Source organism: Monodon monoceros, unplaced genomic scaffold, assembly GCF_005190385.1.
Source record: "Monodon monoceros isolate NGI ecotype Baffin Bay Population unplaced genomic scaffold, NGI_Narwhal_1 Super_Scaffold_16, whole genome shotgun sequence".
Classification (NCBI taxonomy): domain Eukaryota; kingdom Metazoa; phylum Chordata; class Mammalia; order Artiodactyla; family Monodontidae; genus Monodon; species Monodon monoceros.
Window position 1 is genome coordinate 6,384,273 of NW_021703772.1, and position 25,272 is coordinate 6,409,544.

The 25,272-nt window shown below is 45.0% G+C and overlaps 1 protein-coding gene across 2 annotated transcripts; it reads right to left on the reverse strand.

Annotated features, from left to right (window-relative positions):
* Window positions 1–538: 538 nt before the first annotated feature.
* On the reverse strand, window positions 539–25,136 carry SPP2 (secreted phosphoprotein 2). 2 transcript variants are annotated; one of them, XM_029226063.1, is made up of 7 exons: window positions 24,939–25,136; window positions 24,715–24,839; window positions 17,425–17,547; window positions 16,208–16,318; window positions 10,298–10,352; window positions 7,155–7,250; window positions 539–644 (listed from the first exon to the last, which is right to left on the reverse strand). In XM_029226063.1, exons 1-6 carry the CDS (start codon window positions 25,009–25,011, stop codon window positions 7,165–7,167), a joined length of 573 nt encoding a protein of 190 aa, XP_029081896.1. In that variant the 5' UTR covers window positions 25,012–25,136; the 3' UTR covers window positions 539–644; window positions 7,155–7,164. The 2 variants fall into 2 exon arrangements, 1 of the variants encoding a protein (XP_029081896.1); XR_003794040.1 differs by lacking the exon at window positions 539–644 and having other exon boundaries at window positions 7,239–7,250; window positions 10,298–10,411.
* Window positions 25,137–25,272: the final 136 nt, after the last annotated feature.

Below are 25,272 nucleotides of genomic sequence, written 5' to 3' on the forward strand. Positions count from 1 at the left end.
CCCCTGCCCGGCAACCCCCAGCACCCTGGTCCTTATCTGAACATCCATGGAGGACAGGTGTGATGTCTTTAATGGTCAGAATAAGATATTAACCGCATATAAAGTAACCTACATTTCTGTAATTTGCCGGTCTCTGAATTCATCAGCCTTTCCCAAACATTTGGGCCAACACATTCCTGTCACTTTATTCTGGAGGCAGAGAATAGGATTAAACAAACACTAAGCCTGCAGTGTGCAGTCTTTGCCTCGTGATAGTCATGGGACCTGAAGCAGGAGTCTGTCAGCTCGTGTATCTGGCAACAGAACACTCTGATTTGTGATGTCAGCGTGTACATGGGGATCGTTCCAGCCAGTCCCCTCCCTGAGCACCGCTACCTTGCACTACCTCAGCCCGGCACTGCCTTTCCTTGGGGGTCAGCAGGCCCGCGGGCAGAGACACTGAGTGAACTCTCCTCATGGCATTAGCTTCTCATCTAAAAATGTGAGAGCTACTCCTACTAAAAAAAGAAAAGAAAAGATCAAGCGATGAAAAAAAGAGGAGAAGTAAGCCATTTATTATCGACTGGAACTGATCAAAAGAAAAATCACACAATTTGTAAAGTATCTTTCTTCATTGGAACTTCTATTCCTTCCAATACATTTTGCTGTTAAAAGAAAGAAGAAGGGGAGGATTAGACCCTGTGGCACGCATTTCACACTCTTACTATGGAGGCACAGGGCCCAGGGTTCCTGGGCGCTATTTGAAAAGGAATCCAAGAGGGCACCAGAGACTAGAGCAACTATGCAAAGCAGCCAGTTCCTTGAACAAGGAAAAGGGTGAGAGACACCTGCAGGGAGAAGAGGAGGTAATGGAGTCCAGGGAATGGAGACGAAGGCCCAGAAAGGAAGGTCAAGTCTCAAAAAGGGAAGGGTCAGAGGTTCCCCGAGGAAAGGCTACAGCCAGGTCCCGGGCTCAGTCTGGTCTAAGGAGGTGCTGGTGGTGGGAGGTTGTGAGGGAGGGAATCAATCAAGCCACTGAAGAAGAGCCTGGCTGTAGCTGTGGTCTTTTGAGGGCTGGGGTTGGAGGTAGGACTATTCATTCATTCACTCATTCATCCGTCTTATTCGTCCATTCAATAAACGTGTGCGCATTGAGTATCCACTGGGGATTATGAAGATTAATAAGGCATGGCCCCAATCTCCAGAAGAAGAAGACAGAAATCACAGGCAAGTAGAGAAGACAGAGGCACTCAGAGGATGGTAAATGCAATTCCAGCTTCCCACGTGCAGGAGACCTCGAGGACAAAGGTTTCTGCAGAAGACGTGTGAGCTAGACTCCAAGCACAAGCTGGGAGGCAGGGTTACTGGGCCTGGGAGTGAAGGTCAGACCCGGACTGGGGACCATGGAACAGTCAGCCGTGTGAGTCTTCCATGTGAAGCAAAGGCCAAGAGAAACCAGGGACACAGACAGGGACCCTACCATTGCGGGGAGTGCCTGATTTCTCGTGTCCCAAATCACTAGTGAGTTTAGATTCCACCTCCCAGGTGATCAGGACTTTGACCTGTAAGGACTGATGTGAAGATAACTCTGGTGACAGTACAGAGGTGGCTTTTGAGACCATCAGGAACATGCTGACCACCCCAGGCTAGAGTGATGAGGCCAGAACATGGTGAGGAGGGTCAGAGCCAAGATACATATCAGAGGAAGGACCGGCAGGGAGAGCAGTGGTAGCTGGATGGTGGTAGGGAGGGGGTCCAAGACAAATCCGTGTCCGGTCTGGGCAACTGGAAGCTGAGTTGGATACAGGAGGAAGAGTAAGTTCCAAAGGGAAGAACTCCATTCTGGGGATGTTGTGGAACACCCCGGTGCTGTTTAATCAAGCCTGGGGTTCAGGTGAGAGGGACAGTGTGTAAATAGTCCCCAGACAGGTGGGCCTCAAAGCCCTGGGGTGCCTGGGATGACCTGGGAGAGGGAGGACAGCGGGTGGAGGGAGAGCCAAGAACAGAGACATCTTGGCCAAGAGGAGGGCCAAGGAGGCCATGTCTCGGAGGCCATGTCTCAGAGGCCAGAGGATTTCAGGGAAGAAGGGAGTTCTCATCAGGATCAGATTCTGTCATGAGGTTCATCAGGCAAGGGATGGGCAGGGACCAGGCAGGAACGAAGGGAGGATACAGAGCAGGGCAGAGCCAGTGCCCTGCGAGAGGGGAGGGGGTGTCCTGGAGGCAGCAGGTGCAGAGGCCTTTTCCTTAAAGACCAGATGGAAAGGAACAAGAGGGATTACAGAGAAACTAGGGATAAACCAAGGGTAGGGAGCCCATTGTACAGTAGATCTCATCATTCCCAGAGATTTGTCTACTTGCTAATATTTACTTGTAGCCTCCAAATCAATACTCCTGGTGCTTCTGAGTCATTCTAGGACGTTCACAGAGTGACAGAAACCTGCCCACGTTCCCAAGTGAGCTCATTCAAGGCCGTCTGCCCCCTGTTTCCGCTCCCATGTTGTAAACGAATGTCCTTTTGCGGTCTACTTAGTGCCATGTTTTTTGCATGTCTGTACTTTTTCTTGCTGATTTTGCTGTTTAAAATGGCCCCCACGTGTAGTCCTGAAGTGCTCGCGTGTCCTGAGCGCGAGAAGGCTGTGATGTGCCTTGCGGAGAAAATACATCCGTGGGATAAGCTTCCCTCAGGCACGAGTGACAGTGCCATTGGCTGTGAGTTCAGCATTAATGAATCCACCATATGTATTACATAAGACGTCTTTCAACAGACACACACATAAAACAAGCCTACTGATTACTGGACAAAATGTGACCACAGGCTGGTAGGAACCTAACCCTGTATTTCCCGCAGGAGCAATGGTTCAGGATTTGCCGATTCAGCGTCTGCAGCCACTTTATAGAACATCATTACCGTAACGAGAACGCAGTGTACTTGGTGGGGCAATTGGTAGGCATGTGCTGTGAAGGAGCATCAGAGCAGGGTGTGAGACGCCAGATTTCCACCTCCGGGCGCTGGCTGGGCTTGTCTATCTTATGTGTGGGGGGCAGGGAGGGTGTCTGGCTTCCCCAGTGGGTGGGCTGTCATGGAAAATCATGACAAGAGGTTGTGACTAACAGGCTTCATTTCTGAATACTGAAATCGCTCAACAGGTTCACCGAAGAGGCTCAGGTTCTAGGGTCACCTCCCTACATAGTCGCTGGTGGGTAGGTATGTTGTTAACATTGCCGGTCAGTTCAGGTTTTGACCTTCCAGGTGTGCTTTACTCCATAGGTGCTTCACCCAACACGTGACAAATGTTTCTTAAACAAATGATCCTTGAGGTTTTGCCCTCTTGTGCTATTTTCTAAATGTGTAGATATTGACATGAGGTCAAGTAATACAGGAAGAAAAACAGGTGCTTTGGGGACAGACGGACATGGGGAGTTAATCCTAATTCAGCACCAGCTCTGAGAGGAGGGGCCTCCAAGGCCTTAGCTTCCTCATCTACAGAACAGAGATATAGTGATAAAACTTCATTTAGATGGTTGCAAGATTTATATAAGGCAACGTAGGTGGAAGGTCCAAACACAGACCCAGGCACCCTTAAGAGCTCTGATATTCATGGGTGCAGGGCCAGGCACGAAGTGGGGATTCGATGAATATTTTTTGGACAAATTGATCAAATCAGGAGACTGATTCTTTTCACCATGCAGTTATTGACAAAAGACCTCTCTAAGAACTGCTGCTGTGGGCCATATAGCATAGGAATTCCACACTAATAGTTCCACGCTAATTGATCATTGCAACAAAAAGGAAAGAGTATCATTCACGCTGCTGTGGTTTGGGTGGCGGCAGAGTGGTTTGTGGTCTTCAGGCCACTACGTCATGCAAAAGTCAGAACTGGGCCAGCTCTAAAGATCAAGAAAGTGTGAAGCTCTCGGACAGATTTCTTGTGACGTGAGAGCTGGGGCCTGATTTTCCCCTGTTCCTATTTTAGGGTAGCAAATAAGAAAAAAACATCTCAGACCTCTTTGTTTAAATACTCCCTTTCACTACCCACACCTACATATTAAATGATTTTCTAGCAATCTGAAAGAGTCCTAGAACAGTGGTTGTTAGATTACAAAAACACTTCCTCAGCTCCTAATTTGTTGCAGAAACTGCGCTAAGCTGTGAGGATTCTGTGATTCTCGATGAGCCGAAGTCTCTGCCTTCAGAAAGTTCCCCACAGGAAACACGTCATCCACAGTTTGAAAAGAGTTGTCCTGAACTTGTTCCCACATTGGTTCGTTCCTTCCTTTCAACCTGAGGGAACCCTTATTATAGTCTAGGCACTATTTTTAGCGTTAGGAACTAGACAATGGATATTGTTATTAATAACTTAGTATAGACATATTATTAACTGTATTTTTCATGTTATTAAACTAAAATAATAAAGATGACAAGGTAACACATCCTAAAAGAGCTCATTGTCTAGCAGGGACTAAAGCAAATAAAATAATAATCACAAATCTTTGAAGAACTGAGCCCGAGACTTTAGGGACTACGTCACTCTCCCAGCTCCTAAGTAGCAGAGAAAGCTTGGAAAAGGATTCCAGACACAGTGGATTGGCCTCTTCACTGGACCCCCTGTGCTGGCCTTATCTTAGGATTCTAGGAAACTCAGAGCACAGTGTGGAAACCGGCCCCGCTGAGGTCATGGCAGGGCAGGGATATAACTGGGACATCAAGGTCAATGTCCAGGCCAGGGCGGCAGTGTTTGGCCTTTAGTCCGTGCTGCCTTTAAGGAGACATTTTTTTAAGTGATCAATTTCTTTACAGAAGTCAGATCATAAATTTATATTGGGATATATGTATGTGTATATATATACGTTTATATATATGTGTATATATATATATATATATATATATATATCCAATATAGTCATTAATAAATAACATACAGCCAGTCCATTGAGAATTCTATTTTCTCCTGCTGAGGATGTTCTGTAAAGCAAAAAGAAATGATTTAAGTTTATAAAAAAAGAGTATGCTGAGTCTGTTTCTTTGTAATGAGTACTTTCTTGATTTCAGCCTGAAGCTGGTTTTTATTTTTAGGGTGTGTATAGATTCAAAAGAAAACCTACCATTTGCATCTTTTATCCAACACAGCCTCACTGGTAAATTTCCCTTCGATTTTAGTAAAATGTCAGTTGACCTCTTTCAAATTCCGGGGTTAAAACGTTATCATACTAGGCTTAGCTGAATTTTTTTGATAACAGAAGGTCACGAACCCAAAGTGAGAGTCTGTCATCCACTCAAAAATTACTTCCAGAATGCTTGCTGGGTGCCCGGCTCTGCGCGGGGCCATGGGAAATGCTGGCGACAGAAATTGTCTCTCTCCTCGCCTCGGATGAGGACTTTAGGGAAGCCATAAGGGGATGTATCTCTGACGTGCGGAGACCCCTTAGGGAAGAAACGCTGAGCTGAGATGTAAGTGAGGAGGAATTAGCCAGGCGGATGTTCCAGGTAGAGGTCTGATCAGGAGAAACTGCAGGTATTTCAGTTTTGCAGGAGCTTCAGGGCTGGTGGCCTTGGGAGAGATGAGGCTGGAGAAGTGGGCAGGGGCCGGATCACGAAGACCTTTGCAGGCCACGCTAGGGAGTTTGGACTTTATCCTGAAGGCATACAGGGTTATGTAAACTGTAAAACCCGTGAAAGCCCAAGCTTCATGGTTAACTTGTGTGTGTGTATGTAAGAATGAATGTACACTGAATCCATATCTATAATTACATCCAACGATTCCTTTTAGATGTGCCTTTCATCATGTTCCTTTAGTACTTGGGAGCCTTTAAAAAGACAGAGCTGCCTTTGCTCCAGTCCCTAGTAGCTGCAGATTTATATATGCATGAGGCAGTGGTGCTCAGTGTGGGTTTGCAAAACCAGGACTCAGCCTCCAGCACTGGGGCAAATAGGCTGTTCTTCCTCCTGGCTCAGGGTCTGCCTCTGCTTTGCTATATAAATGAAGTGAGCCTTAGGGGGTTAAATGGAGAAGGATCAGAGTCTCCTCTGCATTTCCAGATAAACCTGAGGGCAGCGTGCAAGGTGGACAGTGTGGAATCAGGACCCGAGGTAAGATCTCAGGCAACAGGTCAGTGGTGACAGTGATGAAACGATGGGCTAAAGCCAGAGAAAATGTGTGGACCCCTGTGGATGTTGGGAGAATATGAAGGGTAAAGAAGGGCCAATGATTGTAATAACCTATAATGGGAAAGAATCTAAAAAAGAATATATGCGTACATACATATATATATATATATATATATATATATATATATAAACTGAATCACTTTGCTGTACACCTGAGGCTAACACAACATTGTAAATCAACTATACTTCAGCAAAAATTTTTAAAAAGACCCAATGATATTCTAAAATTTTGAGCTGGAGAAAATTCAGTGGATGCTGATGCCTTCTATTAAGACAGGGAGCTGAAGAGGAGGCTAGATGACCTTCAGGAGCCCAGGGATGCTCTCTGCAACTGCATCCAGTGGGCAGGTGATGTAAGAGCCTGGATCTCGGGATAGAGTAAGGTGAGCGATGTGTGTTTGGAAGCAACTGTACATCAGTGATCAAGTCAGGCAAGTGGAATAGACGGCAGTAATCTATAGAAGAAGGAAAGGACTGGGCAAAGGAGACCAGACAAATGGTCACCAGGATTGAAATGACTGATCAAGAAAAGGAAGGCAGGTTAGATGCTAGAGATCTGAAAGATCACTATCCAGTTTGCAAAAAGCAGAAAAGTGAATGGGAGGTGGGGAGGTAGGGGCGGCAGTCACAGACCACAATTTTGTCAAGATGCTTAGCAGAGAAGGAAGTAGGGAGGGAAGGCAGCTGTTGAGATGGGGAGACTGGGTCAGAGAAAGGGGGCTGTTCTGTTTGTGGTTTGTTTTTTGTTCTTAGAGAAATTTGATCACATCAACAACAGCACATATAAAAGCCATGGGAAAAAGACTGAGGGTGCAAGAATGAAGAGACAGTCGAGGATCGGTATTTGGGAGGAGAGAAGAAAAGGTGGGGGGCCAGACAGGAGCTGAAGAGCAGACTACAGACGTTGCAGGTGTGGAAACAGCAGCTTTAAGACATCCCCACCCTCCAACCCCCCGCTGGTAGCTTCCATCTCTAAATACACGTGTTTTTAGCTGTGTCCCCTTACCTCAAGGCTGTCACTCAAAGCCAGTGTTTATTCTTGCTCTGGGCCACAGGTTCAGGCCCCTTCTATTTCCAGGAGGAAAGCCCCTTCTCATGATCCCTGAAGATAGAAAGGGGATATACAGGCTCTGTCATTCACATCAAAATCTAAGACAACATGGATTTAGTGACTATAAATTAATGACAAAGCCTGTGACCAGCACCACCAGAGCCCCTCCTGCCAAGAGGCTACCCAAGAACACCATGACCTCATCTTGCTTATCAAGTTCTCCCTCACTCTCGGGTGTGGCAGCTGAACCCCCAGCCATACGCCTTCGAGGGCAGGGACTGTCACATTTATCTTTCACTCCTCTGAGGGATCTGCCCAGGGTTTGTCACACACATTTGTTGAATTAAATTGAATTGTCATGTTCAAAGCAGTCTCTGAGATGGCTGCACCTCTGCGTCAATGAAGGTCCCAATGCCCAAAATGTTTTTAGAATTCAGCTCTGGAATTACCTTCCAAGGAATATAAAAAGGATCAGTCGCATTAGTTTATATCTATATAATATTTTTTTTGTCCCAAATGACATTTTCTCAGAGTGGCAGCCAGCCTCAGAGATGGCCCGCTGGTATTCGCACTCGGGTATTCCCCTCCCACATCGGACCAGGGTTGGTCTGCGTGATTGATAAACTATGCAGAAGTGATGCTATATCCCTTTCAAAATTAGCTAATAAAAGACTGTGCCTTCTGTCTTGGGTGCTCTGTTGCTTGTTCATTCTCCTCTCTCTCTCTCTCTGTCTCTCTCTCTCTCTCATCATGTTCTCTGGCAGAAGCCAGCTGTCATGTTTTGAGGACATTCAGACAGCCCAGTGGAAGGGCCCATATGGTAGGAAACCAAAGCCCTCATTCCAATAGCCCCTGAAGAATTGAGGCCTGCCAACCACCATGTGAGTAACCTTGGAAGTGGATTCCTCAGTCCCAGCTAAGCCTTCAGATGAGATCGCAGCCACAATCAACATCCTCTCTACATCATTTTAGAGACCCTGAGCCAGAAACACCCAGCTTGGCTACTTCCAGGTTCCTGACCCTCAGAAACTGTAAGATAATAAATGTTTGTTGTTTTAAGCTGCTAAGTTTTGTGGTAATTTGACACATAGCAATAGATGACTAATGCACCCAAGTTGGCTATTAATCTGATTAACTGAATTTATTTCTAAAATTAAATCCAAGAGCACATGTTTTCCATCACTACAGAGATTCAAAAGAATGAGCCCTAGACTTGGAAGATAATTCCTAAAAAAATTGTTCAAAAATGTTCTCAGCAGTGGTCACATTTTTAGAATAACTGTATTTCTCCCCAAATGGCACATTGGAGGGGGTCTAAACTCAGGCCCTTTTTTAAGCAAGCCTCAGATTGTAAGCTTTAGTACTTCAAATAAATTCGGAAAAAGCCTAAGGATGGTCAGACACTGAGCTCAATGAAACATTAATATCTGTGTTATTCATTTTAATGGAGAACTCTGATCAGAGGGTAAATTTCACAACTCTTCTGTAAAGCAACATGAGAAAAACAGAGGCTTTAGAGCCTGACAGATCTGTCTCTAAGTCCTGTCTCTGCCCCTCTCTACCTGGATCAAAGTCCTACGTTGGCCGTGTAGCCTTGGACAAGTTACAGAAACTCATTAAACCTCAGTTTGCCCATCTACAAAATGGGAAGGAACATAGTGTTGCCTCTCAAGATGGTTGTGAAGCTGAAGGAGAAAACTGTCAAGCAATTAGTAGAGAGTTAGTATTTTGTGTCTACAACAAACAACATGAGTTGTTACTCATTTCTTCTGTGTCAGCAGATAAGACACCTGGTTTACAGTGCTCTCCTGAAGGTTAAATGAGAAAAGTGATCGTAAAAGGGAGAAACTAAATACCTGTTAGTTCTGTCTGCTTGCTGACAAGTACAGTTGAGGTTGGAGGGCAAAGGGAAGTTTAAAAGAGTTTGGATTTTTCAGAAAATGCTCCAGATTGGGACAGGAGGCAGGTGAGTGCTGATTTCCTCAGCTAGATTTGATATTTTGATTCCTGACAAATTTTAAGTGAGTTTTGATGCCTCAAAGTTAGCTTTTCAATGATTTGCAAAGCTGGTTTATGAAGGACTGTTCTTTTGTTTTCATTTTCCCTTAAAATATTTTGCATTTCAGGGGTTTATCTCTTATGACATGACTTCAGCAGAGTCTGGCTTGATCAGAAAAGGATGTGTTCGGTGTCCTACAGAAGAAAACAGGAACACTTAGCAAGTGACCGTTCATAAAATGGCTCACTTTTTGATCTGTCAGGAGTGAGACCTGTAACGCAGTAACAGTCATAAGGCAGGCCCCCTCTGCCCACTTCTGGAATGTTCTATGACTTTATTACTGATGCCACAAATATGCTTTTACAGGGAGGAAGCAGTGAGAGATCACCAAAGAGTTTTGCTGCCATCAGCTCCAATAGAAAAAATCCTCCTATTTACCTATTTTACCAATAGGTAGAAATGTTTCCTAAGCCATAAAACACTAACTCAATCCCACTTCAAATGAGAGACCACTCTCTCTCTCTCTCTCTCTCTCTCTCTCTCTCAGGGGAAAAAAAGAAAGCCCTCCCTCCCCGAAGCAAGATTCTTAATGGGATGGTCACCTCTGGTCTTATGGCTGGAGGATTACAGAATTCAGTCCCAGCCAGTCAGATGAGGTTTAGTCCAGATCCTTCCACCTACACATTGTTTCATACCTGGCTCCTAAAACTGGTCGTGCACCCAGGAGGGAATAAGCGTGCTCAAGCTGGGGGACCCTCTTATGGTAAAAACCAACACCTGTCCTGCCTAATTGGCAGAGATGTTGGGACATGAAATGGAATCATATATGGAAAGGATCTGCATAAATATAGAGTTGCCTAAATGAAGAGTTGTAACATTATTGCCTACTGTTAAGAAAGGAGCAAAAGCAAATGTTTATTTTCTGTGGTTTCTGTAATTGTTCAAAGCTTATGTACAGATATTTCTAGTTTTAAATGACTCCTTGATAGAGAGCTTCAATATGAAGTTGATTCACACACACACACACACACACACACACACACAAATATATATATATATATATATATATGTATATTAAAAAGAACGGATCTCAACTTACCAAGCAGATAACTGTTTCTTGATGTAGAGGATCCCAAGATATCTCCCAAAACCATCTAAGTAAATGTAGGCATTAGTATGTATCCGCACATGAAAGAGAGGAAAAGGAAGGACACTGCAAAATATGTAAATATTGTCAGGAGGACTCAGATGTATTATATAATTTATTTTTAATGAAATAAGGCAATACATTACATTAAATAACTTTATATGGTATTGAACATGTAATGTCTAAAAAAGCATGTGGGGAAAAGCAACTTACATGAAGTTTAAATTGTCTAAAAACGTTTCCACTAGACTCAAAATGACCCCCAATTGTTGTGGACGAGAAAGACGGAACCTCGTTATATGGACTTGCAAATCAACTATGTTTAGCTCAAATTTGTGAGTTTTCTCTCTATGAAGTCCCCATATGTGTTCAATTAAAAAAAAAACAAAAAGTGTGCACGAGTAGTCTTCATGAAGCCACTGAAAGCCCATAGTCACAAAGTAAGGTGGCTGCTTGACTCACAACCTTTCTACCAGGCGTCTGGGCCACCTACCTGTTACCCTCTGCATCGTGAACAGTCAGTTAGCCCGCTGGCTTTTGTCAGAGTGATTGGTCTAGCAAGCAGCACAGTTTAGTGGGGGAAAGAATAATCTTTTCAATAAACGGTGCTGAGACAACTGGATATCCACATGCAAAAGACTGAGGCTGGACCCCTTCCTAATCAAAAAGGACCATGCATCTGAATGTAAGAATCACACAAACAACAAAAGGAAAAAATGGATCAATTGGACTTCATTAACTTTAAAACTTTTGTTCTTCAAAGTGCACCATAAAGAAAGTAAAAAAAAAAAACTCACAGATGGGAGAAAGTGTCTGCAAATTGTGTATCCGATATGGAACTTATATACAAAATATATAAAGAAGTCTTACTACTCAACAAGGAAAGACAAATAACCCAACTTAAAATTTGGCAAAGGAACTTTTTTTCTTTTTTGGCCACTTTGCACAGCTTGCAGGATCTTAGTTCCCCAACCAGGGATCAAACCTGCACCCTCGGTGGCAGTGAAATCGCGGAGTCCCAACCACTAGACCGCCAGGGAATTCCGACAAAGGATTTGAGTAGGCGTTTTTCCAAAGAATATATACAAATAGTCAATCATTGCTCATTAGGAAAATGCAAATCAAAACAGTAATGATGCATCACTTCACACCCACTAGAATGGCTAAAATTAAAAAGACAGACAATGATAAGTGTTCATAAGGATGTGTAGAAACTGGAACCCTCATACATTGCTGGTGGGAACGTAACATGGTACAGCTATTACGGAAAACAGCGTGGCAGTTTCTCAAAAAGTTACACATAGAGTTACTTTACGCCCCAGAAATCCCACTCGTAGGTAAATACCCAAGATAAATAAAAATATATGCCCACACAAAAACTTGCACATGAATGCTCACAGCATCATTATTTACAATAGTCAAAAAGTAGAAATGGGGACTTCCCTGGTGGCGCAGTTAAGACTTCACGCTCCCAATGCAGGGGGCCTGGGTTCAGTCCCTGCTCAGGGAACTAGATGCCGCATGTCGCAACTAAGGAGCCCGGCAGACGCAACCAAGACTCAGTGCAACCAAATAAATAAATAAATATTTTTAAAAAAAGAGATATGTATAAAAAAAGAAGTAGAAACAACCCCGATTTTGATCAACTAATGAATGGATAAATTAAATGTGGTTGATCCATACAATGGATTATTATTTGACAATGAAAAGCACTGATACATGCTATAACATGTATGAACCTCCAAACGTGCTAACTAATATAAACCATTCACAAAAGAACACATATTGTATGTTTCTATTTATATGAAATGGCTGGAAAAGGTAAATCTATAGACAAAGAAAGTAGATTAGCGGTTACTAAGGGCTGGAGAGAACGAGGAACAGGGTCAGGGGTCTTAGGGTTTCTCTTCTGGATGACGAAGTGTTCATGATTTAGATAGTGATAAAAGTTGTACAACCTTATGAATATACTAAAAACCACTGAACTGTACACATTAAAGGGGTGAATCGTATGGTCTGTGAATTATTGGGTTGGCTAAAAAGTTGGTTCGGCTTCTTCTGTAACATCGTATGGAAAAACCCGAACAAAATTTTTGGCCAACACAATTTATTTCAATAATAGTGTTATTAAAAAAAAAAAATGGGACACATGACCTAAGACAGGACAGTGGGAATAATACCAAGAGGTATCTCCAGCTGGAGCTAGAGAGAAGTGCTCTGTTTCCTCCTAAGTTTAGAGGATATGAATCTGGAGTGGCTTGTAGTCTTGCCTCCAGCTGCAAGGAGAGAACTCATCCGCAGTGAGGGGAGGAGGGACGGAGAAGGAAAAAAATGAATGTGGCCCAGAGAGTGCTGACAGCCACTAGATTGAGTTGTCCAAGAGGACAACGCCTTCCTCTCCTTTCTGGGAACGCGAGCCAGGGAGCTATCTCATTTTGGCTTAGGCCACTTCTAGTTGAATTTCTATCATTTGAAATGGGAGAGAGTAAATAAATGAAAGGCCTGTAACTCTCCTCCCCCGAGTTCAGAATTCTTGTTCACTCTTCCTCAGTTTCTCCTTTTGCACTGTTTTGGGTCTCATGGCTGAAACTCTAGCCAAACCTCATCCCATCCACTTGAAATCAGAAGGATTTGTCCAAAATCAAGTCCATTCACCATCCTACAGATGTTAGCATTTCATCGTGTGGTTGGCTGAAGTACCACATAGAAATCATTTATCCTCTACGTACTTCTCTTCCAAAATTAAAAGAGCAAAAATAAAAACTGCCCGTAATTTAAATATTTATTTGGTTGAGAGAGAATATTAGCAGTTTTAGAAATTTATTTGCTCAAATATTTTTACAAAGCATTTATACTTATTAAAATTATGTAGTGGAAAACCTGAATGTTTTTATATTAAAGACGCTTTCTCTCATTGTATGCTTACCAGATATTTGAGCTAAGTCCTATTTCGTAATAACTAGGATGTTTGGTCTTACTCTCCATGGCTTCCATCCTTCTTCACATTATATTCCTTCCTCTGGAAATTCCTTTACTATCTACACATGTTTTTCAAGTGGCCTTTATGTTCATTACTCTGGGATATTTTTTTTCAGTTTTCTTTCTTTTATTCCCTACTTCCAACAATGATTTATTTGTTCTATGTCTAAATTCATTCCAGTCAATTGTCTTTCATGTTTGTAGTATCATCATGTATTTCACTGAAAATGGTTAACAGCTGTCGTCTAATTTTTTTTCTGTTTCATGTAAGAAATCTATTTTAGAGTTGCCAGGAATTACTTTAAATCTCCATCTGCTTTCTTCTCTTTCTTTCGAACTGCAGAATCCTTTAATTTAAGGAATTTTTTCTTTGCTCATCATCCTTTATGATCTCCTAGTCTTTGAGGCAAAGCAACCTGGGAGTTTATTTTAAAATCTTGTTTGTTTCCGGGACTAACTTAACTTAGTATCAGAGTCTTCTTACAAAACTTGGGACTGGAAGAAAAGTGAGTAGTCGTCAGTCTGCAGTTAGAAAGTTGCAATAGGTTTGTGGGTTGTGCAAACAATCAGAATCAACTTTCCAAATCAACTTTCCATCTCTTTCCAAAGAGATGGAAGAGGGGTTAAATTAGGCGGTCACTTATTAACTTCTAATGTGTTAAAGGTCATAGAACAGGCATCCATTTCTCTCGACATTCACCACTAACTCCTAGCTCTACTTGGCACTCCCTCTCACCTGCCCTGCCAGCCTCCCAGTGCCCCCATCCATTCTTACCTAGTTCCAGTCTGTTCTTCATCAATTCTGTCACTTCCCTACTTATAACCCTTGACTAGCCCCAAGCCAAGGATCCTTGACATGACCCATGAGGTCCACCTTGACCAGGCTGGTGTCCTCTCCAGCCCCACCCTTATGCCTCTCTTGTCATATTTTTCTCCCAGTCATGATGGATTTCTGTCCATTTGTACCCATAAGCTTAGCTTCCCTTACACATCAGGGAACTCCGTCAGGCTCTCCCCTGTGCTGGGAATCTCCTCATCCTTCCCCTCCACACCCTGTGCCCTTTGTCCTGAGGTCACCCACCCTCCAGCCCCCCGGGGAAAGCTCGCTCTGACCCCACACGCTATTGCATCCTCTTGCTACGTGCTCCCGAAAGCTTGCCTGGTAGTCAGGGTAACCCCTGCTTAATGGACACTCCCAGACTCATCCACAAACCCCACAAGAGCCAGAGCAGTGCTTCTCTTGCTCTCCACTGTCTCCTAGCTTCCCCCATACAAACCACAAAATCAATACGCACAAAATGCTTGGGACATGATGCTTGGTCCCTGTCACTTCTGGGTTAGCTTGGCCGGGCGTGCGCCACTGTGTCAGCTGTGAAGCATGCCTTACGTCCTGGATACTTTACTGGAGTCGAGGCCCTGGGTACCTGAACTAGCATCAAGGAGATAGGATCCAGAAATCTCCTGGGGATTGACCCTCAAAAGTTGCCAGTGAGAACGAGATTGATCAATAACCTTATGCTCAACTGAACATTTTTGCAGAATTCTCCTTCCAACAGTGAAAACACCCCTGCAACAGGAGTTTCTCACTCCTTCCTAATTCTAACATGGACTTCCATATAAAATATGGAAGTCCTGGGTATGTTCATAATAGAGGAACATTACTTTTATGTGTAATTCTTGAAGTTGAAATTGTATACTCTTTTCATGTAATTTTCACTACAGATTTAAATCTTGAAAAAATTAATAAAAATATACGTAGAGAAAGATGTCATTGGACAGATTTGGCTGTATAATGGTAGAAACAATTTTTAAGTAGCAGTCAAAGATATTATCCATTATGAATAAACAAATAGCGTAATAGTTATGTTTTTATCCCAAATTAGAGTCTAGAGGCTTCCTCCTCATATCATATTGTTGACAATTTCTTCCTCATTTTTCTTGTATTCATTCAAGTATTGACTGAACATCTACCCTGTATCAAACCTTGTCCTAGATGACAAAACACACATTCCCTACGCTCATTTGATGTATATTCCGGTAAGGAAAGCAGTCAGTACACAGACAAATACGTAATATAATTCCAAGTCAGAAATGTATATATTACTGATTTCACAGTATTATTGCAGATGAATATCAGTGCAATTGAAGGAAAAAAGATGTGTCCTGCCATTTACCAAGCATCTATTACGTACCAGATTCTGGACCAGATCTTTCACGTCCATCAACTTACTTGGTTTTCTCAACTTCCTATCGGGTGGTCTCTATACTGGCATTTAACAGATGAAGAAGCTTCAGATCATGGAGATTAAATCTCCTGACCTAGGTTGCAGAGCTGGTAAATGAACACTGATGTATCAAAAATGCCCCTCTTGGGCTTCCCTGGTGGTGCAGTGGTGGAGAGTCCGCCTGCCGATGCAGGGGACACGGGTTGGTGCCCCGGTCCGGGAAGATCCCACATGCCGCCGAGCGGCTGGGCCCGTGAACCATGGCCACTGAGCCTGCGTGTCCGGAGCCTGTGCTCCGCAACGGGAGAGGCCACAACAGTGAGAGGCCCGCGTACCGCAAAAAAAAAAAAAAATGCCCCTCTTCATCCCACTAAACCACAGAGGCAGTGAGATGCATACTTAGATCTAAAACTTTGAAGATTTGCTCATTGTTCTTTTAAGCTCACATCCTAAATCTTAGGAAAAGAGAGAGAATTGGAAGAAGTAAGGGATATTGAACATGAGATTGCAGGTGTAAAAGGGAGATGCCAGCTGAGTCAGCAGAGCTATACCTGAGTGATGCTCCAGCTACTCTGTCACACCGGCCTGCCTATCACAGACCCACACAGACCCTAAGAGGTCGGTGCTGTCCCAAAGGATGCTGAGCCCCTGCACCTACCTCTTCACTGCTGTTAGACTCGGAGGAGCTGGAGGACCAGTGGCAGCGAACCCACACGTCCTGCACCTGCTCAGCAGACACCCACACGGTGCTTCTGCAAACAACTGCTGGCTGGAAAAGGGGAAGCAGTGAGTTCCACGCCCGGCAGCTGGTAGAAATGGTTAGGACCTATCTAAGAAATCAGGCAACACCATAGGGCTTGACGCAATGAGGCAGACAGAAAGGAAAAATTCACAGAGACATTTCATTGTTCCAAAATTAAAATTTCTCAAGACCTAAGCAGAAACAAATGATGACTTAAATATCTCTTAGGCTTTTGCTACATTACAAGCCCTGAGGGAAAGCAGATGTTCCCTTCCTGAGCACTGAGTGGGCTCCCTCGAATGGCTTTCCTTTTGAACAACAAGAAGTGGGGAGATCTCCCAAGGACCCTGCTCTGCTCTCCCTTGGCCTCAGATTTCATTAGAAACAAATGCTAGTGACACTTGGGTTTGGGACCTTTGTGAAACAGAGCCACAGCAAAAAGCCTCACGAAACAACAAAACAACGGGTCCTCTTTTCAGGATTGACACCCCTGTGTAACGACCCAGACATCACAACGATAAAGCAACAAAACCCTGAGACCTCGTACATCTGAACGAGAACGCCTCGGACAGTGAATTTGGGGTGCCTCCCATCCCTGGGGTTAACCAAGCATGGGGCCATGTGCTGGTCACTGGGGAGATGAAACTGACCACGCTGTGGTCCTGACCCCCATGGAGCCCAAGCTGGTGGAGGAGACAGATGTTATACAACAGTCAACTGTAAAACAGTGCACCTCGCACCAGGAACACGGCTGGCATTTTAAATTCATTTAAAATAGAATTTGACATGTCTCTGGGATTTTTCTTGGCTATTGGCCTCTTCGTATTCACTTTGCCTGGAACCATCATTATCCCTATTTTTAAACAGCAGAAAGCTGAGGCAGCAGGAGTTAAATAATTTGCCAGGATTACTCAGGACTGTGGACTCCAAGAGCTCGAGTCCTCGACCACTGAGTCACGCCGCCCCTGCCCAGGGGACAGCGTGGACACAGTTAGTGGTGCTTCCCAGGGTGTCCAGACGCCAGGCAGTGGCCAAGCCCTTGGTGTGGCTTTGAATCAGGTCCCGGCGATGTAGGAAGACAGGTGCTCCCTTGCGTTGTTTTCTGGGCTGGTGGCCTTTCCCCCGACTCTTACCACGTAGTAGCCCCTCTGGAAGTCACAGGTGGCGGGGTCTTCCCCAGAGCCCCTCCTGCACGTCGTCTCTCGGATGCGGAGCTCTATGTCCATGGTCAAGCTGTCCTCATCCAGGATGTTGACCTTCATGAAAACAAAGCGTCAGTTTGCCATAGATGTGTTTCTGAAGGTCACGCGCTAGGAGTGTGTCTCCTTGCACAAGGAGAGAAAGTGACAGAATACCCCACCACTAAACCTTTCAATTGTCGTGGCAATCACCCAGTTCCACGCCCTCATTCTGAAGACCAGGGGAAGAAGCGCTTTACCAAAGGCTCACAAGACTTTACTGAGACAATAGGACCAGATCTTGGGTGTCCTGACTCCGCGCTAAGCACTGCTGCTAATGACTTACATTTACGATGAATCCTCGGATTTACAGATTCTGTATTTGCAAATTTGCCTACTTGCTAAAATGTACGTCTAACCCCAATCAGTACTGGGTGCCCTCACGGCCACTCGTGAAGACACGCCGGGCGGCAAAGAACTTGAGTCACCAGATGCACACGCTCCCGACCGGGGTCAGATGAGGTGATAAAAGGCTCAGGCTCTTTGCCTCTGCAACCAGACCGTACACAAGTCAATTTCATGGTCTATTGTGTGTCACGGTTTTCTCACTTTTGTGCTTTTCCTCGGTGATTTTGCTGTTTAAATTGGCCCCCAAGCCTAGCGCTGACAAGCTGTCTAGTTTCCTAAGCACAGGAAGGCTATGATGTGCCTGACAGAGAAAATACGTGTGTTAGCTGAGCTTTGCTCAGGCCTGAGTGACAGCGCTGGTACAGTGAGCTCAATGGTAACGAATCGCCATATATGTTAAATAAGTCTTTAAGTGAAAACACACATAAAACAAGGGCACATATTGATCAGTTAACCGAAATATTGTGACCAGAGGCTCTCAGAAACCCCTCCCTGCATTTTCCCAGGATAAACGGCTCAGGATTCCCTAACCCAGCGTTCGCAGACTCTTTATGGAATGTAACTGCCGCGAATAACAAGAATCAACTTATTTTAAGTGTCAACGTGTGTATGAGATTCAGATTTAATATCTAATATGTAAAAATTATCAATAAGCAGGGTCATAAATAATGGCAAGGCTGAGTTTTTAGTCCTACTTGTTTTTAGAAAACTCTGCTTGTATCAGCACTCCTCATCCTGCATCAGAAAGAGACACAAAGACGCCCCCATCCCGAGCTTGGAGCTGTGGCCACTTATTTCCAAAGCAAAAACAAAGTATTTTAAGTGTCATTTTCCCAAAAGAATGCTCCATACTTTCTTAATAATTCCCGAAATAAGTAAGTAGCAAGTACATCTCTGCTGTACAGTGTTATCCAGCCCCGCTTCCCGGTTGATCAGTTCGGATCTATGAACAAGATTACACAGTTTTCCACTCCTTTCCACCAAGGCTGGGATACTCGGGGGCCCTTCCAAACTTCCTGACGAGGGTGCTGTTCCGGTGACACGGACGTCTCCGGACTTAACTAAATGCCCACTGTGTGTGCTGCACCAGAAGCACAGCAGGGAAGACCCCACGGAGCTTAGATTCCGCCTGGGGCAGGGTGGTGGGGCGCCACACAGCAAACACACCAAAGAAAACTGAACAAGGACCTTCCAGAGGGCTATAGGGCGAGGAGCAAAAAAGCATCGTGGCAGTGGGGATGGAGAGCTGATAGTTTAGACGAGGCGCCTGAGAAATCCCCCCAAGGAAGGCGTTTTTAAGCTGGGACTTAAAGGATGGGAAGGAGCCCATCGTGTGAGGAAAAAGCAGAGCCAATGTCCTGGGGCAGAACAAGCCCAGCGGTGGCGGTGAAGCAAAATGAACAAGAGGAAAACCAAACACCCTGAAGTTGGAAAGGAGTGCTCCAGACAGTTAATGGTCCCGTAGCCCGTGGGAACGAGTTTTGACTTCATTCTCGTTGCAATGAGAAGTTCTCAGAGGCTTCGAAGAGGTAAGATCTGAGTCACCATGGCTGCTACAAGGAGAGCACACGGGGGCAGGGACAAGATGGCAGCAGGGAGGTGGGCTCCACTGCCCGACCCCACCCCAGGCTCCAAAAACTCCTTCCCTTTGAGCTCTTGAGCCCATCCTTTGGCAAATTTGAGTCAACCCACACAGTCACCTACTGCCCAGTGAGGAGAGAGGTGGTGACAGCACTGTGACAGTCGGTGTGACCACTTTCAGGCAGGGAGTAAGGAGACAGTTTGCTTTGGAAATAAGTGGCCACAGCTTCAAGCTCGGGATGGGGGCGTCTTTGTGTCTCTTTCTGATGCAGGATGAGGAGTGCTGATACAAGCAGAGTTTTCTAAAAGCAAGTAGGATTAAAAACTCAATCTCGGGCTTCCCTGGTGGCGCAGTGGTTGAGAATCTGCCTGCCAATGCAGGGGACGCAGGTTCGAGCCCTGGTCTGGGAGGATCCCACATGCCGCGGAGCAACTGGGCCCGTGAGCCACAACTACTGAGCCTGCACGTCTGGAGCCTGTGCTCCGCAACAAGGGAGGCCGCGACAGTGAGAGGCCTGCACACCGCGATGAAGAGTGGCCCCCGCTCACTGCAACTAGAAGAAACCCCACGCACAGAAACGAAGACCCAACACAGCCAAAAATAAATTAATTAATTAATTTTAAAAAAAAAAGAATTCTGAGATTAAAAAAAAAATCTCAGCCTTGCCATTGTTTATGACCCTGTTTACTGATCATTTTTACATATTAGATATTAAATCTGAATCTCTTAAAAAAATTAAAAACTCTTCAGCTGGAGCACATCAAGCAGGCTCTCCCTGCCAGCCCCGCCCCCCCCCCCCATCATGCTTCCACAATTCCTTAAAGCAACCTGATGAAAGCAAACTGGCAGGACAAAAGCTTAGTTTAAAAGATGAAAATGCAGGGGGTTTGAGTACTGATAATTTTAACTGTGAGATGATTTTGCAAACTTTTTGCATCTCTAAGCACTTTTAAGCACCCTTTCCAGAATATGGAGAAAAGTCAAATAACTGCTTTTTCATTTGAATTCACTTTCAGCCAGTGAATTTCTGCTCTGCGTTCTTTGAAAAATGTGGGACAACCCAAATACTCAACCCTAAGGAATCAACTGGAGAAAATCCCAAACCCAGCGTTACGGCTGAAATAAATCATGGTCCTTTACAATCGGTGTTACAGTGTGGTCCTGTTTTTTTAATATATATATATTTTATACCCACATATGAAGAGAAAAACATCCAAAAAGACATCCTGCCACATGTTCATAGTGGGCGTCTCAGAGGGCTGGATAACGAATGTTACTTTTGGCTTTCTCTTTCTTGTTGTATCCTGTGACTCTTTATAATGAGTATATTTTGATTTTTTTATTTCAAAAAGAAATAAAAATATACAAGCCATAAAATACCCGTAACAGTTCCTTTTGGAGAGTACAATGTTTAATGTTATGTGTCAGTTTAGCTGGGCCACAGTGTCCAGAGCTCTGGTCAAACATTGATCTGGATGCTTCTGTGAAGAGGTTTTTGGATGAGGTTAAAGTGGTGGACTTTGAGGAAAGCAGGTTACCCTCCTTCATGTGGGTGGGCCTCATCCAATCAGTTGAAGGTCAGACTAGAGCCGAGACTGACCTTTTTCTCAGCAGGAAGCAATTCTGCCAACAGACGGCCTTCAGACTTGAACTGCAACGTCAGTTTTTCCCTGGGTCTCCAGCCTGCTGGCCCACCCTGCAGATTTGGGCTTTACCAAGGCTCCACAGCAGTGTGGGCCAGTTCTTTAAAATCAATCTCTCCCTGTCTCTCCCTGTCTCTGACTCTATCCATCTCTCTTCTCTGCTTCTCTGGAGAAGCCTGACTAACACAGTGATCATTTAGGCTTTTCAAACTAAGGCCTTATGATTGGACAAAAAGTAAAGCTCAGGTATAGCTGCCTAGCAAAACGTAGAAAGCCAAAAAGCAAAACGTGCAAAGAGGAAAGGTAAAAATGGACAGAAATGGGCATAGACACATAAAGGATCCCAAAGCTTCCGTGGCTTTGCCCCAAATATCCCAGAATCCATCTACTCCTCACCTTCCCCACACTAAGAGGCTCAGTTGCCATAGGTCACCATCTGCTTCCCACAGTTGCTGTCTGGGCTTCCTCCTGGCACCCCACTCCACACAACAGCTGCAGAGATCTTAGAAGGTCTTCCTGCACTTTATTTAAAACCTCCTCCCAACTACCCCCTGCAGGAGGTCCTCCCACGGCTGGAGGTTCTCGTCACTGAGTGAGTCTTAGCTCAAATACGGCACCTCTGTGGAGACTTCTCTCCCATCTGACAGCTACCCCAGCCCAGGCCCAGGCCCATCCATCACCCCGTTTTATTTTCTCCACAGGACTCCCCACTCTCTGAGACTACCTTCACTTATAGAATTTGCACCCCATTCTCCCTTCATCCCCTCCCCTCCTCTCTCTCCCCTCTCTCTCTGCAGTGGTATCTGAGCTCCATGGGAGCACGGCCTGGTCCAGCCTCTCTGTTCCTCACCCCCAGCACAGGGCCTGTGTCCACCTTTCCTTTCTCTGCTTGTGTACATTGAGGGAGCAGTCTGTGTGTGCCTAGTGTCAATGTTGGAGCAAGGAAGTCATCGTGGCTGACTACATTTCCCCATGCTCTCCCGTCCTTTTTAAACTTGGAGCCCAAGAGTTAAGTTACTTACAATCAATCGCAAAAGCATTTGATCCAAGTCCCTGGTAAATCGCAGTGGTTCTTAACCCTGACTACACATTAGAATGACCAGGAAACATGTAAGAATATGAGCCCCACCCTCAGGGACTGGGATTTAATTAGTCACCATCCCGCCTGGACATCAGGAGTATTTCAATCTCCCAGATGATGCTGATGTGCAGGGGTCGAGAACCCCTGGGCTTATGAAGCAAACTCAGGGATAAAGTAGCGGGGCCGGACCCCTCACCCTAAGCCCACTGAACTCTACCCCAAACCTCCTGCACATACACAAACATGACCAAACCACTTATTTCCTTCAGACATACTCCTAGAAATGAAACTATGAGATCAAATGTTATAAACATTTGCTATTTTTAAAGTTTAACGTGTTTATAAACATGCTTAACAAACTGCACGTTTGCAAAGATAATTTTACCAAATTACACTTTCTCTAGCAGTGTTTGAGATTTCCCTTTCACCTTTCCCCTGGTTATTTTCATTCTGATTTTGTCGGCTGTCGGAGAAGTGACATATTTTTCGCAATGTTTCGAGCTCATTTGTCTTACTATTTTGTGAATTGTTTTGTACCCTCAGGGACAGTGATCTGATCTGTTCCCTCATCTCTTTCCTGAGGACTTTGCTTAGCTCTGAGTGGATCTCTCATGGCTACTGTTATGAAGGGAATTGGCCTATTTGGGGCCATCTTCAGGGTGTTTATAGAAGGCATGACTAACGCATACAATAAAGCAAAATGTGAACCACTTCTAAGAAGAAAGACGTATCACCAGGACAGATCAAAGCAGGAGAGTTCTTCCTCCATTGGGAGAAGAAAGGAAGTTTTCATGGAAGGGACATGGTGAATGTAACTTGGCCAATGAATTTGAATAGTGAGAAAAGGCTGGAAAGAAACAAGAATGTGCAGAATTCCAGGTAGCAGAGCAGCGCACAGGAGGCGGAGGGGCATCTCCCTCCTGTGTTCTCACTGAGGATCACACGCCCACATACATAGGTGTGTTTCTTTGCAGGTGCCTGTGTGTCTGGGCTCAGGTGTCTGATACCAAGATAGCCCACGCGCTGGAATGTTCTCTGGATGACTACGCCTCATGCTAGCTCGTCTCCACTGGCCAGATTTCCATGGTGTCAGTAACTGGTTCTCTCGGGACCTGTCCTCATGATCTTATTCACTTAATTAACTACTAACTTTCTTCTGTAGCAAGCACTAGCTAAATTACAAGCAAATCTAAACTCATTTGCAAGCTTGGCAAGGGGACACTGATTGCCCCACACCACACGTGGATTTCATTAAGTGCAAAAGATGGAAGCCCAAACAGCCAGTGTACGACGGAGGGGTTCTTCATTCTGCCCAGTCCTCCTCCAGAAGGAACTCGCCCTCTGGCTTGGCGGCTGACCGCACGTATCTCGTCGTGCTCTCGCACCGCGACAGCCAGGCCAAGTGACCCCAGTCTGGCCACAACAGCCTGGTTCTGGACTAGCTAAAGCATCATCTTCGTGACCTATGACCCAATTAGAAAAGACAACTGGGACAATTCAATTAATTTCCTGGGAATCTGGAAATAAGAAACTGAGCTAGTTTATGAAGGAGCTGGGTCAAGATGAATGTATTGTATTTGGAGACTGGACCTACGGAGCCATGAGCTGTGTGCCCTTTACAGGAGGAGAGGGGACAAACCAGGTGTGTGCTAAGGTGGTGCCCGGCAGGGATGGGAGAGGTGAGCATGAAGGTGGAGAGGAAGTAATGCCCTTCTGGCCTCTGCGAGGAGGCGGCCGCTGCCTGGACCCCTGGCCATGTCTCCACAGTTCACAGTTCCCAGGCGGCCCGTCTGCAACGAGTTCTCATTTGTAGGACCAGGATCTTTGTAGAAGCTCCTCACCCCCCATCTTAACCTAAACTCTCCTGCAGGTATTTCTGCTGCCTCCCCACCCCCCTTGCACAGGACGACGAGCAGGCGGTGAAATCACCTGGGGCCCAGCCAGGAGGGAGGCGATCTGCAGGCTAGTTTCTCATTTCCTTGGAAGGATAATTCTGTTTCTTTCTTTGCCAATCACGGCCTTAGTCACTGGAAGCCCATGAAAATTCATCTTTTCCCCATTTCCCCAAGCTAACAGGAAACAGACTATTACAAAATTGACAAAGCAAAGTGGATTTCTTTGGCTCAAAAGCCAGAATTTATTTCCTATAAGTATTAGGAGCAGAACTGCTGAACTTGAAAAAGCCTCATTTCTAATAAACAAGCAGTTTTTAATAAAACATCTCAAAAGGAACCATGGGGACTTTGGGTCCAGAAGCGGGATGTGCAGAGGGTAACATCTGGAAACAGGAAATGATGCCAGAGGGAAGAAAAATGCAAGAAGAATCAGTCATCCGAAGCAGCTTTGAGAGCTTTACGACAATAATTATAATTAAATCCTTTCTCTATTAAAAAAAAAAAAGAGTGTGAAAGAGATGAGTAGCTATTATCTTTTTAAACTGGAAAATTTTTAACGTGTAACCCAAAAAAGGACAAAAGAAAAAACCAGAAAGCAGTATAAAGAGGACTAGAGCAGACATACCAGGCACTTACTCTTCTAACTGAGCTTCTGAACGCCTGAAAGAGATAGGGGCTCAGCGACTGGGAATTCACTTTTGCCACGGAGGCGCTGACAGCTTCCCTCAAGGAAGACGGGTCATAGTCATACACGGGAAAACCTGGACTCATAAACACATGAGGACACAGTGAGACAGGATGCATGGATGAGGACAGCTCTGCATCATCAAGGGCAGGTGGCCTGACCCTGAACTCCTTACCTGCACAGTAGTGGAACCAGTAGTTCGTTCCAAGGACAAACATAATCAACACCTTCATCACCATCTTCTCCATTCTGGGAAGGATAATTTCAGTTCCGATCCCAGCAGATTGTGTCTATGTGTTTGGGGGTGACCAGTCGTCCTGAAAGCAGCTCTTTATCCAGTGTGACCTGGCTTGCTCACTCCGACTGAAGCAGACTGCGGCTTCAACAGAGACAATTGATCCTGCAGTCAATATTTACTGCTGCCTTTTCCTAGGGAAAGGGTACAGTTTGAGGCCACTTTTGAAGTTTGGACCTCAACATGGGACTTTAGCCCGCGGCAACAGCCATCA

Bases quoted from the DNA above. Each gene is read 5' to 3' on its own strand.
- SPP2 (XM_029226063.1), bottom strand. From the start codon at position 25,011: ATGGAGAAGATGGTGATGAAGGTGTTGATTATGTTTGTCCTTGGAACG. The intron at 17,548-24,714 runs GTAAGTGCCTGG...GTTTTCATGAAG, and splicing joins TCAGAAGCTCAGTTAGAAGA to GTCAACATCCTGGATGAGGA. The intron at 7,251-10,297 runs GTAAGTTGAGAT...TTCTATCTTCAG, and splicing joins AAGAAACAGTTATCTGCTTG to GGATCATGAGAAGGGGCTTT.